This window comes from Trematomus bernacchii, unplaced genomic scaffold, assembly GCF_902827165.1.
Source record: "Trematomus bernacchii unplaced genomic scaffold, fTreBer1.1, whole genome shotgun sequence".
NCBI lineage: Eukaryota > Metazoa > Chordata > Actinopteri > Perciformes > Nototheniidae > Trematomus > Trematomus bernacchii.
The window spans coordinates 2,010,220-2,025,641 of NW_022987739.1; the positions used below are offsets into that span (position 1 = coordinate 2,010,220).

The 15,422-nt window shown below is 43.8% G+C and overlaps 2 protein-coding genes across 4 annotated transcripts in view; one reads left to right on the forward strand and one right to left on the reverse strand.

Annotated features, from left to right (window-relative positions):
• Window positions 1-6,732, forward strand: part of tle2b (TLE family member 2, transcriptional corepressor b) — a 108,272-nt gene extending 101,540 nt beyond the window's left edge. Inside the window, 5 exon segments of the mRNA XM_034146330.1 lie at window positions 899-968; window positions 970-1,047; window positions 2,270-2,420; window positions 3,713-3,789; window positions 6,135-6,732. Of these exon segments, the coding sequence (XP_034002221.1) occupies window positions 899-968; window positions 970-1,047; window positions 2,270-2,420; window positions 3,713-3,789; window positions 6,135-6,242 (484 nt within the window). The 3' untranslated portion in view covers window positions 6,243-6,732.
• A 4,100-nt stretch (window positions 6,733-10,832) lies between these two features.
• The window catches only part of tle2a (TLE family member 2, transcriptional corepressor a), a 47,073-nt gene continuing 42,483 nt past the window's right edge, over window positions 10,833-15,422 (reverse strand). For all 3 annotated transcript variants that reach the window (XM_034146328.1, XM_034146329.1, XM_034146327.1), the window contains exons 17-20: window positions 14,470-14,617; window positions 13,787-13,937; window positions 13,513-13,589; window positions 10,833-12,094 (exon numbers count right to left, since the gene is read on the reverse strand). In XM_034146328.1, coding sequence (XP_034002219.1) covers window positions 11,987-12,094; window positions 13,513-13,589; window positions 13,787-13,937; window positions 14,470-14,617 — 484 coding nt within the window. In that variant the 3' untranslated portion in view covers window positions 10,833-11,986. The remainder of the gene's footprint in view (window positions 12,095-13,512; window positions 13,590-13,786; window positions 13,938-14,469; window positions 14,618-15,422) is intronic.

Sequence of the window (15,422 nt, forward strand, 5' to 3'; positions counted from 1 at the left end):
ATTAGTTTGTATGTATCATTCCAAGTTGCTCTTAGTAAAGGTAAGGGTTTATTTGAGTGACTTGTTATCCTGCTAGGTATCCTAACCTCTAATAATATATCATAATTCATTAGTTTATTTATATTTGATGTTAGTAATCTTAATTGTAGCTAGTCAAATAAGATGTCAAATGAATGTAGCTGAGTAAGAAGTACAGCATTTGGCTCAAACATGAAGTGAAGTGAAAATATAAAGTAGCATGAATTGAAAATGCTAGTTCAGTTCTTGAGTAAATGTACTTGATTACATGCCACCATTTGGTAAGAGGAGGAGTTTGAGTAAATGCCATGGAAGCTGGTCAAATAGCCGGCTCGTCAGGAGAGAGGAGAGAGGAGAGAGGAGAGAGGGAGAGAGGGAGGAGAGGACAGAGGAAGGTGAAAAAGAAAATTTAAAAAAGTGTGTTTTGCCTCCACAAATAGTCTGCTGTCAGGAGAGAGCGCAGAGGGGAGAGGGAGGGAGGGAGGGAGGCTGGAGGATGTGGAAACATTTCAAGAACTTCTATAAAAAAGTAGATTTAATATGGAAGAATAAAGAGGGAGGGAGGGAGGGAAAATCATTGGCTACCTTAACTAACCCTATAGTCAGTTGAGGAGAGGGGGGAGGAAATAGCCGTAGGCGTATGCGATAAAACTGCAGGATTTATAGGAGAAGGATGCATTAAGAGAGGTGAAGAGGGAAGACTGTGGTGAGGAGAAAAGGCTGGAACAGGTGAGGGCAGTAGTCGCTACAGGGAGGGCGGAATTAGAATATATTTCTCTGACACCTCCAGGAGAAAGAGACTTCAGAGTGTGTGTGTGTGTGTGTGTGCATGGCTTTGTTTTTATTTGTGGTGCTTCTGTGTGTCTCCTCCGCTCTGCAGGCAGTTCCAGGGCCACACGGACGGAGCGAGCTGCATCGACATCTCCAACGACGGCACCAAGCTGTGGACGGGGGGGGCTGGACAACACGGTCCGCTGCTGGGACCTCCGGGAGGGACGGCAGCTGCAGCAGCACGACTTCACCTCGCAGGTACACACACACACACACACACACACACACACACACACACACACACACACACACACACACACACACACACACACACACACACACACACACACCACACACACACACGGTCACATACTCATAAACACACAGAGACAAGTGTAGGTTGCAAGGAAACGACAAGCGACAACCTATGGGTTAGGAAAGTGCCGTAAACCTGCATTCTCTCTAGTGTCCTGCAGTGGGGCTAGTTTCCCAGAAGTCTGAATGTATAGAAGTCTATGAGAAAACCCCCCTCATTTCTTACCTCAATAAACATTTTCCTACTGAGTCCATGGTCTCAATTGCTATTGTCAAACTTCTTCATTTAGTAGATTAGGATCCCATTTAGACCATAATAGACAATAAAGCAGGATTTTCTTCAGAGCGGTTATCCGTTGTGATTGACAGGTCGCTCACACGTCTTGCAACTTTAACCAGTTTACAGTGTGTTTTCAGTTCATGAAAAGGTATCGTAACTTTAGGAGTTATTTATGGTTGCAAAAAAACAAGATGGCGAGAGTCAAAATAACAACACATACACCACTTATGGGACCAACATGCACACAGCACCACAATACAGTGCATACATGTGAACAAAATAACACGTGCATTTGACCTCATAAGTTAATATTTAAATCCAAATACACACTGTGACCTCACCTTGCAGGTATTAATACAAACACACACAAGTGAAAACACATCAACAAACAACAATGTCAGTTCTGCCAACAGACTCCCTCCCCACACACACACACACACACACACACACCTCACTGCCACAACAGAGCTATAGAGAGATGAGTTTCGATCCACCGTAATGACTTTCTCTATTGCTTGCCGTCTCTCTATCTTCCACTTTCCCTCTGCCTCTTTCTATTCTCCTTTTTTCTTTATCAACGTATTCATTCACTCTTTATTTACCTCCATCTCTGTCCTCCCTCTTTCCTTTGAAACTTTCCATTACCTTTTTCTTTTCCTTGATATCCTAAATACCTTCACTCACTTAATTCCTTCTTGTGTCCCTCCCTGCTTCCCTCCATTGTTCTCTGTCTCTCATCACCCTTATCTTCTTTCCTCCCTCATCCCCCATTTCCTCTCATCTTCTCCCAATTTTTGTTTTCATTTCTGCACCATTGATTCCTTTCTTCTGCCCTCCTATCTCCCATTTCATTTTCTACCTTCCCTTTGATCCCCCCCTCTCCAGATCTTCTCTCTGGGTTACTGTCCGACAGGCGAGTGGCTGGCTGTGGGAATGGAGAGCAGTAACGTGGAAGTCCTGCATGTCTCCAAACCTGACAAGTACCAGCTGCACCTCCACGAGAGCTGTGTTCTCTCTCTCAAGTTCGCCTCCTGTGGTACGTACACACACACACACACACACACACACACACACACACACACACTTTTTCACCAAGGTGGTTTAAGGGCCAATTTGTGCCAGATTGAGAACCAGTTTTTCATGTTTTCAATGCAGCGTTGCGCCGGCTCTTTGCAATGAAAATGTGTCAAACTTCTGCCCCCACAATTTTATCGGACGGCATGAAGTGCAGCGTAAATCAAGAGGCTAACGTCCGAGGCTGGGGCAGATCATTCTGAGCAATAAGAGTTCATGGCGAGTAGAGTAGAAAGTTGTCACAGGAACAGTAGCGCCAAAACCGAAAGGTGGCTAGAATGTGAACTCACAAGTAAATACAAACGTCACGCAACGTAAACCAGGCACACGTGACACATTATTTATTCTCTCTATACTTTTAATGACCACTTGTTTGCTATCATTTAAGAAAAAGAGCAACATAAGCACAGCTCAGACCCATGGATGTGTAAAGAGAACTGGATACAGCGTTGGAGTATCGTTCATTCCTATGAGAGACGCTCAGTGGCACATTAAGCTCAACATTTTACAACTTTAAGACCCTCACGATTTTAAATAAGAGCAATACAATTGTTTGTACTGGGTATTTAATTTAGCTAAAGAAAAATGATACGCTGATTTAGACGTCTCTTACACAATGTAAGTCAAATTATTTTGTTTTTGGGCCAAAATGACCTCACGGACGCTGTAGTACCACCGTTTGGCCACTACTGCCTTTCCAAAAATCTTCTTCATTGCATTACATGTCATTTGTTAGACGCTTTTATCCAAAGCGACTTACACACATTCAGTACTGTGGACAATCCCCACAGGAGCCATTTTGGGTGAAGTGTCTTGCCCAGGGACACAACGACATGCTGACTGCAGTGGGACTCGAACTAGCTACCCCCTGATTCGAAGTCCAGCACTCTACCCACTGAGCTCTACCCACTGAGCCACAGCCGCCCGTTCAATGCCCAGCCCACTTTCTGGGAGCTTGTTCCGACCCACTTCACAATTTCTGAGGGATATTCACACTGACGTAATCAGTGACCTCACGACGCTGCTCCTACAGGGCTCTGGTCAGTGGAGAAGTAAAGTGGTTCTTTTGAACTCAACTAGCACCAACACAGAACTGAACTACAGTCAGTGGGAAAAGGGGAAACAGATGTCATACTCTGGATTGGTTCCTAAATGTTTCTCTAATATTTGCCGCTCCTGACAAACAGAACTCCCCTGTTAGTATATCAGCCCTTTTCCTTTGTTTAACCCACAGCTCTGTGTGTGTTGTTTCAGGCAAGTGGTTCGTGAGCACAGGAAAAGACAATCTGTTGAATGCATGGAGGACACCATATGGAGCGAGTATTTTCCAGGTGAGAGACGAGTGCAACGCTCTGAGGATGTGTATACTCTGTGGGTGTACATATTTGGGTATATATAAATATGTGTGCTGTACGGGGTCGCAGAGTCATCTGTTAGTCGGTGGGGAGAGTGTTGTTTAAGATATCTGTGCTTCCTGTCTATGTACCCCACACACACACACACACACACGCACGCACACACACACACACACACCACACACACACACACACACACACACACACACACACATTGAGCAAATGTGTAAAAGAGAGGAAAAAGCTGAGAACGTTTAGATGGAAAAGCGAGTGATAAAACGTTTTTAAATCCAGTTTTTTGATCCATGGTGACTAGCGAAGGTATATCAGACAGTGCAGGCTGCCAAACACACACACACACACACACACACACACACACACGCACGCACACACACACACACACTCTCAGCTCTGACACACGGAACAAGTGTTATAGCTCCTTCATCTTGAGCTGGGCCAGTTCATCTTGAATGAAACGAGCAAGGGGAGATGTTGGACCATTTTTGGGGTGTGTGTGTGTGTATGCGTGTGCGTGTGCGTGTGCGTGCGTGTGTGTGTGTGTGTGCGTGTGTGTGTGTGTGTGTGTGTGCGTGTGCGCGTGTGCGTGTGTGTGTGGGGCTGTCACAGACTAACAGGAGGAAACTCACTATCTGCTTTGTTATCCAAATGCCAAATGTTTCTGCTGCCAGCTCCCTGCTGTCAGCGTGTTACACCGCTCACCCTCCTCTTCCTCCTCTCCTCTGGTTTTATCGCTGTCCTTTCCTGTTTCTGTCTCCTTGCATCTCTTTAACCCCCTTCTCTTTCCTCTCTCCCCGTCTCTCTGTTTATGTATGCCTCTCTGTGCTCTCACTTCTAATCTTTACCTCCACCCTTGTTTCTCTTCTGTCCTTTGGTTTACCCTCCGTGCTCTCTCCTTCCCCTTCTCCACTTTTCAGTCCTTTTCTCATACATGTATTCTCCGATCCTTTGGCTAGTTCAAGTGCGTCATTTCTGTCCCTCTGTTGCTTTGTTCTTTATCAAACAAGCTGTATAGTACGATGGCCGACGTGCGCAACAACAGCCCAACACACTTGAAACACGCTGCACTTTCAAAATGTGCAAATACAGAACGCTGCAAAAAAAAATCAGCAAGGATCTCAAAACTCAACCGAAATGGGGACACAAAAATAATCCCGAACGTCAACCAGCGCTCGGGTGCCGGCTGTGTGCATCACCTTTTACCGCCCCCCCCCCCCCCTTTCGTTTATGCAGAGCTTTTAGCAAATGTGTGTTTAGTTGGTGAAGAGGATTGTTTGCATGTGTTTCGGGGCATTAGTGTTTGTTTTTCTGATTTCTAGGCTGATGAATGTGTTGCTCCTAATGTCAGTGTGTTGATTACATTTGCACCAGTCGGCCACCGTATTGTTTGCTATAACCATCATTGCTTATGCCTAATTCATCTAACTGAATAGATTCTTCTAGATTTGTTCTATTCTATTTATATATATATATGTATTTGTTCTGTATAAATACATGTGCTCAACAGACTTCAAAGATAGTTGTGGTCTTTGTTGTTTACGCAATTCACTAAACTTATCAAGAAGGGCTTTTTAGTGTTTGACATTCATGCCGGAAGATGTGCGTTTTCTCTTTGTTCCTATCGTTGACTCAAACCCTTTCAAACTCATCTTTTGGCTTCTCATGTCCTCCCTCCCTCCTGAACTCGCCTCCTCCCCTATCTCCCCCTTACCTGCTATCTTGGTGTAGTATGAGGGGTCCTGTGTGAAATGGCCTCTCACCGGTGGCTTGATGATTGACAGTTCTGCTGTAGGGAGGGGAGAGGAGGGGAGAGGAGGGGAGAGGAGAGAGAGAGGGGAGTCTAAGAGGATGGAGAGGGAGGAGGAGGAGGAAGGAGAGTCTGGGAAGAGAGGGAGGAAGATAAATGATGATGGAGCAGTGGGAGGAGGGGGGGGGGACTACAGGGAGCGTTAGATCACCTAAAGCCAGGTGCCCAGGTCTGGCTTTCAAACACAGGAGGAAAAAGAAAAGCGTGCACTTTGCCGGTTCCTACAGACCATCAGCTAGTGGCGCTCAAACCTGCGGCTAATGAGGCTACATCTCTCCAGAGAACGAGAGGGGGGGGGGGGAGAAGTGTGTTTCACATCGAGGCAGCAGACGAATGAGTCAGCATCCCGGAGCTGTGGAGTTTGGAAATAATTGCAGACTGTTTGGAAATGCAAATATGTCTTGTATGATTGAGTATCAGCTGATGAGTCATTCCTTTTCTGACATCGTTCTCTTTGTGTTTCTCTCCATCTCTCATCCCTCTTCCTCTCCTCCAGTCGAAGGAGTCCTCGTCCGTGCTGAGCTGTGACGTCTCCCCCGACGATAAGTACATCGTGACGGGCTCCGGGGACAAGAAGGCCACGGTGTACGAGGTGGTGTACTGAGGACGGGAGGGGACACACAGGACGGAGATTTCATGTTTGGTTTTTTTTTGGAGCAACTGCATCACCTTAGACCTCCCGACCCGAACCCCTTATACAGCCCCCATCTCCCCCTTATCTCCTGTGATATAAGCTACTATGGAAGCTCCAAAATGCCTCCTCCCCCCCTCCCCTTCTTCCACTTTTAGCCCAAGGATGCGGCATGATAGCAGAGAGAGAGAAAGGAAAGCAGCGAGATAAGAAAGGACAAAGAAAAAGGGCGGTGGAGCGTAGAGATAAAGTCAGCAGGGAAAGACAAGAAGGAGGAGAGAAAGTGAGAGAGGAAGAGGAAGGAGGGGGGGGGGGGGTAATTAGGGCTGTTTCCTGATTAAGAGCTCAGTGGAAGGGAGGCCCCCAGAGGAGGCAGCCAGGAGCCCTGATACCACACAATCGATTCATTAGCCAGACAGTGGAGGCCTTAATGAGGCTGACGCCGCAGCCCCCCCCCCCCCCCCCCCCCAGAGAGGTGTCAGGAGCTGGGGAACGATGACGCTCCGAGAGGGGGGGGGGGCACTTCAGATATCCACACACACTCACATGACACACACACACCTGCTCACACAAAGAAACAGAGGTGGGAGAAGTGATCTGGTTCTTAAGTATAGTCGTTGTGCAGATTGGTCCATTTCACAATAATATATATGATATGTTTTATAATGATTGATCATTAAAGGTGGGGTATGTCATTCACTTCAGAAACACTTGTTATATTCCATGCAATGCTCTCAACATCCCGATAGCAATGAATATCTGAAGTGCTTTGACAATAAATACATTAAAAAATGTCATCTGTGGAAGCCGTAATACTGTAAAAAGCACGACCAATCATTTTACCCGGCCCGGCTAAAATAACTGGATGGCCTACCTGCCTGTCAGCCTTCCATCTGTGCACAAACTTATCTCGTGCCCTCATTGGTCATGTGCGCGTCCGTGTGTGTTGGAGGAGGGGCTCTATAAAGAAGTGGCAGATTTTTTCCGGTTGTGTATTTTCAAATTCTAGAGCACTCGAGCTGGTTTCTCCAAAATTACCTACCCCACCTTTAAAGTGTTCTCAAAGCTGGTAAAGGTGCAGCTAGTTTGAATGACTTTGTATACTGCAGGGTAGCTTGTGGATTTACTCCAGGTGGAACTAAAGTCTGATTTAACACTTGATTATATTTCACATCTTTAATCCAAATTGCGCAAAGTAACTAAAGGAACCAAATAAATGTAGTGGAGCAAAAGTACAAAGTTGCAAAACTCTGAAATACCCAAGTAACGTAGTCCCTAACAATGTAAAGTACAATACTGGAGTAAATGTACTTAGTTACTTAGTAAAAAACACACACTTGGATAAGACCTCTGAGGGAGAAACACACACACACACACACACACACACACACACACACACACACACACACACACACACCCCCCCCCCCCCCCCCCCCGTCTCTCTGCTTAATATCTATTTTATTTTGGTCTGACAAAGGCAGCGTGTAATGAGCAGCTCCGCGTCCCGGAGACACAAACAGAGCGTCAAACAGTCGTTCCTCTGATTCTCCGGAAGGTTCTGCTCTCCCTCCTCTCATTAGAGGCCTGTCAGCCCCGTGAAGCAGCAGCAGCTCCACTGTCAGGCCGACAACAGGGCGAACTAACACCCCCCCGATTATCATCAGCAGCCAACGAAGCAGCGACTAATCCTGACCCTTCCCACATGTTACGCAACTAGTTGCTGTTGCCTTTTGATTTGCAAACCAGATGAGAATGATCAGTCATTGTCTCACCTCCGCCTGCCTGCTGATGCGTTAGTGTTACATCTAAGATATTGATTAAGTTTGACTTTTTTGAAGACACCTTTATGGATTTAAATAAGAAAACTGTCTCTATCAATCTTCTTATCTAACTCCTAAGTGTTTTTCAAAACCGTCAAACCTCTTTTAACACCAGGTTTTCGCTCCTCCTTGTATCATACTCCACACCGGCAGGCAAACTGTATATCACAGCGTCGTTAGGACATGCATCACCACTGTGTAGACGAAACAGGCACATTTCAAGCTTTTTCTTTGATTATTACTCGTTTATTTCAGTATTTTTTATGAATAGTGATTGCTCGTCTTCTGTAATGATATGTTTATGTATTGGGGTTGCCTATGACTGCGTTTCGGGGACGCACTCACACACATGGAGACGTACAAAATCAACACAGGCGGGGAAATATATTTGTATTCCTTTTTTAAATCATGTTTCTCCTTGGTGGTGGAGACGGACAGAGTCCTGTGTAAAGATAAAAAAAAGAAGACCCTCTGATCCGTCTCCTGTTTCTGTTTTATTTCCCTTTTTTATTCAAAAGTGGTAGTAAATATGCTGTAGTCTGTTTTCAGTCCTTATTGTGTAACTAAACGGTGTCTCTGTTGGGTCAGTGTACAGCACAGCGACTCAGATGAACCATCCAACACTCTTACTGCATGCTTGTTGCCTCACTTCTGATGAATATGATTTTTCTCAGTAAGTACAGTAGAAAGTCTCACAGCCAAAGTTCCACTGGGATTCATTTCACAATATAGTATGCAATTTGTATTTAATTGTGCAGACATTTAGCTACATATGCCGGAAAGAAGAGGGGCTTTTACAGTGAGGGTATCATGGGTACGGTTGAATGCCTTTGTCCGCCCACGAGCTTGCACTCTGCTCTGATCGATGCTGTATCACGGCGGCCGTGCATTTGGTGGTAAAGCGTGAATATTTGACTCTTCTTTAACTGTCAGTAACGTCTCTCCCGCCCTGCGCCTGTGCTTTCTTTGTTCCAACAATATAACAACTTTTATTTTCGGTTTTACAAGCCCTTGTTTAGTTTTTCTCTTTTAAAAGCCAAGGAACTTTTTTTTTTTAACTGCACTGTGTCTTTTCCCCTCCTGATGCGTTTCCCATGTGCTGTTCAAGAAATACTATGTGTGAAAAATAAACCAAACTTGTGTTGAATGATCGATTGTTTGACCGTTATTCTCAGAGACAGAGACAGAAATCCAGAAGGATAAATCTCCCCCTCTCCTCACTCAAAAACAAATACACGTTTTACATGAATATTTGAAATTCAGAAATGTCTTGGTTTAATAGATTCCAAATCATGTGACTCCATTGTAGTTCTTCACAGGAGTTGGACACACCTCTTTTGACAGGACTTTGGTGTTTCTTATTTTATATGAATGGAAATTCAGCATTTATTTGAATGAAAAGCTTCAATGTTCTTCCATAGCTTCCATGTCATGTGACCCATTGACTCCAAACCAACGCAGCATTGTACAGTAACCTGTAAAACATAGTAAAAGACCAGAGTGAACGTCTGTCTAATATCAAGTGCACCTTTCCTGAAGTCTATGAGGTGACACATTCTCACTTCATAAATACCACTTTATGTGTGGGATAAGTCATGGATCTGTTCTTAGGCCTCTTTTATATATTGTTCCTGGTCTCTTTTGTGGATTTAAGTCCACTTGCTTTGACAGGTATTTTCCATGAGTTTAATGTCTTGATCCAGTTTTTTCTGTAGTCGAGCGGGCACACTAGTTGGAAACCGTGTCGAGGCAATAGCAGCCTTGAGAGTGCCCCGTGTTGTGATGAGAAGCATTTTAAAAAAATGAAACTAAATGATTTATTTTCCACCTGTGTGAAAGTCATTCTTTAAACTGGACAAGAGATAGTTTCATTTTCTTCAGGTTTATTGACAGTAAGGCTTTTTTGTCTTGGCGGAAAGTCCACATCTACACCAATAACCATTACAGTACGGAAGAGGATGAGGGCCACATGTTATCTATTTATGTTATCTGACCAAAACTTAACTTTTTTCTCTGAGATTAAAGTCAGAATATTTGATTGGTCTGTTTTTCTTATCAGATTTCAGAATTCTGTATTTTTCAAATTCTTACAGTTTTGACCTTTTCCGAATTTTTACTTTTTTCCCAACTTTACAGAATTCTGACTTTTGGAAATGTTCAGAATTCTGACTTTTTCTTCAGATTTCAGACTTTTCTCAGTTTTCTGACTTTTTGCCTGATCTCAGAATGTTGACTTTAATGTCATTTATTTTTACAAGTGGCCCTAATCCTTTTGCCTACTAATGTACTTCCTCTCGGGTATGATTTATTCAATAATCCATTCCTCAGCCTATTGTACTGCAGACCACCTTCACCTCGTCTCACTGCATGAAAACACAACCGTACGTGCGGCTGCATTATTCACTGAGAGCTACAGTCGGAGAGGAGCTGGCTGTTGGTTTGAATCCCAGGACACTTCTTCTCACATCTGATGACGCCGATGCTCACCAGAGAAGTCGCTGTGTGCTGTGGTGTTTCCTCAGCGAGAGAGAAGTCCTTCCTCACAGGAGAGCGGAGGCAGAGTGTTCTCACTATTCACATCCTTCATTTCTTATCTAAATATTTCTACGATGCTTTCTGGCATCTCACCGGCAGCACACACTTTTTCTGGCTGTTCAGTTTTAAACAAACATTCAGCAAATGCTTCTTTTGACTTTAGTTTCAGTTTGTATCTGGCAATACCCTTCACATAATCACACCTACATTCATCCTTAAGAAGCTGTTTAATAGTTTTTTCTGTGAAACACAACAAAGGAAAAGTTATCCAATGCAGATTTGAGATCTCCCCACACTGGCAGTTTTCTTAAAGCAAACCCAAGTCACAGATAACATCCTCGTTTGCCTTTAGAGAACTTTATTTACATGTCCATATATAGCAAGGTTCATGATGCAGTTGTGAAAATACCTGTCTGCCTTATATGTGCCCTAACAAATACATTTAAAAAACCCATTTAATGTTGAGAGAGAGGCCCAAATATGTATTTAGTTCACCTCCTGTGAGCGGTTTGAACTCACTTCTGTCTTCAGGGTCGTGGCTTCCGGTGTCAGGCTGGTTTTCCCTAAACATATTTCCACAATAAGTCTGGCTTTGTTGTTTTATAAAGACGGGAAAGGAACAAAGACAAACTCTCAGGAGACTTTAGAAGAAGCCCTGTGCTGTCTTGTGAGTACTGGAGATGATACAATCATGTTGCTGCTCATGAAACTTAGCCAGGAGAGAAAAGAAAAATAGCTGGAACCTCAGAGCACGCCATCTTCACATCTGCCACACATCTGTCACACATCTGCTGCCCCGAGGAGCGGCACGTATCCGGACCGGGCCAAGCCGGGCCAAGCTGACCCAGGATGGGACTCTTTACACAGCACAGATATGGATAGTATTTTTCCATTAAGCCCCTGAACCCTTCCCCCCCCCACCCCCCCTCCTCAGCCACACATCTGTCTTCTTCCACTTGATGCAGTCCAACTGTTTGCGAAAAATTCAAAGGCTAAAAAAATAAGATTTTTTTTTGTTGCTAATTTCTTGTTCACTACAGAGGTTTTATTTTGTTAAAAAAAGGAACAAAAAAAGGAACAAAAGCAAAAGTTCTTTGGAGGAATCCCACATTTTGCGCAGCTATAGACTAACCAGCGTTCTCAGAGCATTAAAAACAGAGTTTGTTTTTTTTCCAGAGATGTGACTTTGTGCCCCCTTTGCTTCTCTTTCTCATTTCTTTCACAAACGTAAACAAAACAACAAAGTACGAGTTGAGTGTCTCTTGTTTTCCATGCCACCGAAGCTCTGTACAGTCATTGGTGCAGGAGGGAGCCTCAGCCCCGCCCCCTGATTATTAGTTTTTTTTTTCAGCCAATCAGAGATCAGTAGATAACTTCGTAGACTGTCGCCTTCTTGTCCCCGGAGCCGGTGACGATGAACTGATCGTCAGGAGAGATGTCACAGCTGAGGACCGACGAAGACTCCTTAGACTGGACAGAGAGGAAGGAATGTTAGCTACAGCCACGCTTCTGTACACAGTGACATATATTCACATTAATCCAGTCGAAAATAATCTTTTATGTCTCAAAATAAACCTCCAATAGGAACATTAAAGGTCACCTATCATGCAATATTTAGGCAATAGCATAGGTCTCAGATATATAAAAATCATGTCTATGAAGTGTTTTGCTCAAAATACCAAACAGATCACCCATCCTAGCCATGCCTCATATCCCTCTATTTCACTTCCTGTTACTAAAGTGCTGATTCAGGGTATAAAGCTTTACAAAAAAAAAAAAAAAAGAGGGGGCAGAGCTTATGCCTGCTCATGCGGGACCCGGTAGATACTGTCTAAAATAAATACTGCGGTGATGAAACGCCAAAACCACATCAAGGATTATTTCTGAAACATTATGGAGCTCAAAGGCTTTCTCTCTCTCAGGTTTACCACAAGGTGAGTTCCTTTTCATTTCCTGCTTCTTCACACACATGCTCTCCAGTACAGGTTAGCTCTGAGTGTTAGCGATGCTTGCTAATGTAAACAAAAGCCATATTACGTCCAAAACACGTCAGGCATTGTTTCTGATAGCAACTTTCTGATAGGGCTGTGGGTCCACCACAACCATCCGATATGACGTAAATAACATCGTATCGGACGCAAATCTAGATCAGCTCGTTGTAGCCCCGTTTTTAGAGATTTGCGCACGGAGGAAAATAGAGGGTTTTATTTTCTGACGCTGCGTGAGTTCCCCGACACACCGGGGACATATATTTATGTATAAAAGAGATCAAAAAGTGCATTTTGCATGATAGGTCCCCTTTAAAATTACATTTTTTATACTTTATAACTGAAATGTTTGCAGGCAGATTAGATGTACAAACAGTGACACATCGATTCAAATTAGTCAAGTCAAAACTGATGTGTTTCTATACACATTTTAAAGTATTTATATCTGAATTGTTCTTTGGCAAGAAAACACCATTTCTCATCATGTCACCGTCCTACGTAGTCATTTTAATAATGCAATAAGACTGATAAACACCTGAGCTCTGTTAAGTGCCGCGATAAACATTCATCTGTTTGTCATCTTGCAATTGACTTGTTTATCTAAATAGTTATCACCGTAATAAACCGTATTTCAATTTCGTCTTAATGTACAATATGTTATTTTACATTCTGTTCTTGTGTATATCATATTCTATTTACGTGTATTTAGACTTCTTGCACTATTTTTGATTTGTATTTTATTATATGTAGCATTGTGGAGGAGCTCTGGTCACAAGATTTCCATTGCCATTTGTTCTCTGCAGCTTACGTGCATATGACAATGAAACCTTTGAATCTTGAATTCAACATGTTCATAGAATCCTGAGAGCTGTACATACTGCCAGGTGTTTGATGGCTTACCTGGAATATGCTGGATCCATAAGGTGTCCGCCATGCGTTCAGGAGGTTATCTTTGCCTGTGCTCACGAACCATTTACCTACAGGACGAAACACACACACACACCGACAGATAAAGTCTCAGGGGAGGTGAGATATAAAGAAGAATGGGAGCAGTGAAAAGTATAGATACTGTTTCTGAATAAGAAGAGACGCAGAGGATTTGTTCTGCTCTCCTGGTCAGGGTGTGTGTGAGGTGTGTTTGTAGTGTGTGTGTGAGGTGTGTGTGTGTACGTACCGCAGTAGGCGAACTTGAGAGACAGAACGCAGCTCTCGTGGAGGTGCAGCTGGTACTTGTCAGGTTTGGAGACATGCAGGACTTCCACGTTGCTGCTCTCCATTCCCACAGCCAGCCACTCGCCTGTCGGACAGTAACCCAGAGAGAAGATCTGGAGAGGGGGGGGGTCAGAGGAATGTGGAGATGAGAGCGGGAACAAATCATCAGCAGCGTGTCTGGACTGCAGCGAGTCAGATTTATATGTAAACTGTTAGAAGAACATCACTCGTCACCGGCTTGAGCTTCAATATCAGGAAACATGTATTTATGATCCTCTCAAGAATGGAAGTAGTCATCACATACAGAGCATCAACTAGTTCCTGAACAGTGTCCTTCACGTGCTGATATACAAGAGAGGGTTACGGTCACAAGATGCATGTATACCGGTTCAAAGCAGTATTGAATGTTTAGTTCAGATTAGCTACAGTCATATGTGTATCTCCATAGAGGCTGAATCATCATGTTAATCACATAGCTATCATATGCCTCAATCAGTCCTGATGCTCTTCGAGGTAATCATACATCCTGTCATGTACACAGCTACGTAGGGCCTTTGTTATCTCTCACATTGGAAGAGTACATTGAGTATTTTCCCAACATGTATATATACACAGAGTATACAGTGTGTGCGTGTGTGTGTGTACCTGCGAGGTGAAGTCGTGCTGCTGCAGCTGCCGTCCCTCCCGGAGGTCCCAGCAGCGGACCGTGTTGTCCAGCCCCCCCGTCCACAGCTTGGTGCCGTCGTTGGAGATGTCGATGCAGCTCGCTCCGTCCGTGTGGCCCTGGAACTGCCTGCAGAGCGGAGACACACAGAAGCACACTTTAGAGACACACTCACAAAGACACACACACACACACACCTCTGGACTCCACTGGCTACTCGGCCTCCTCTCTGCACACACCTAAATACTTAATTTTTTTATTTAATAAAAGCTAGGTTCCTTCCTTTCCTTCTACTCAAAAACGACTCTTTATTCTACAAAGCATGCATGGCGCTGTCATTTTCCAGTAGCCTGATTTGAGGTCATTTAAGTACACTAATCAAATCAACAAGCATAGCCTAATATGCCTGACTAACTGTAGCTAATGCGTCACATGAAAGTGTTTTGTTACACTTGAAAGAGAGCGTGCACTTTAAGCTCACCACAAAGCAGTCCTCAGAACAAAATACTGTTATTAACGGGATTAACACTACAGCAAGTTCATTTATTATGTTATCTATTTATAACTTATTGTTAATAATCCTGTGGTTAATAACACCATTGGTTTTTTTGTAAGGAAAATACCCATGTTCATAAAAGTATGTCAGCATTCAGAACTCTTAACGCGGACACAATAAGTGGATTGAAACACATCTGTAGCTCCGCCTCCTCTGTGCTGTTCTTCTATGCTTTTGTTGCACATCTACAGTTTGCTCTTCCCTCTCTCTACTTTATGATTGACAGCGTAGATGTTGACATTTCAGAAATTCTTTTTCTTCTCTCTCTGTGCAGTCGTCTCCATCTTCTCATTTCCCACTCCATTGCCTCTCGTCCTCCCCCATCTCTCTCTCCTCTCTTTACTTCCTCCTCTCACGTGACTATCAGAGTCCGGCTAT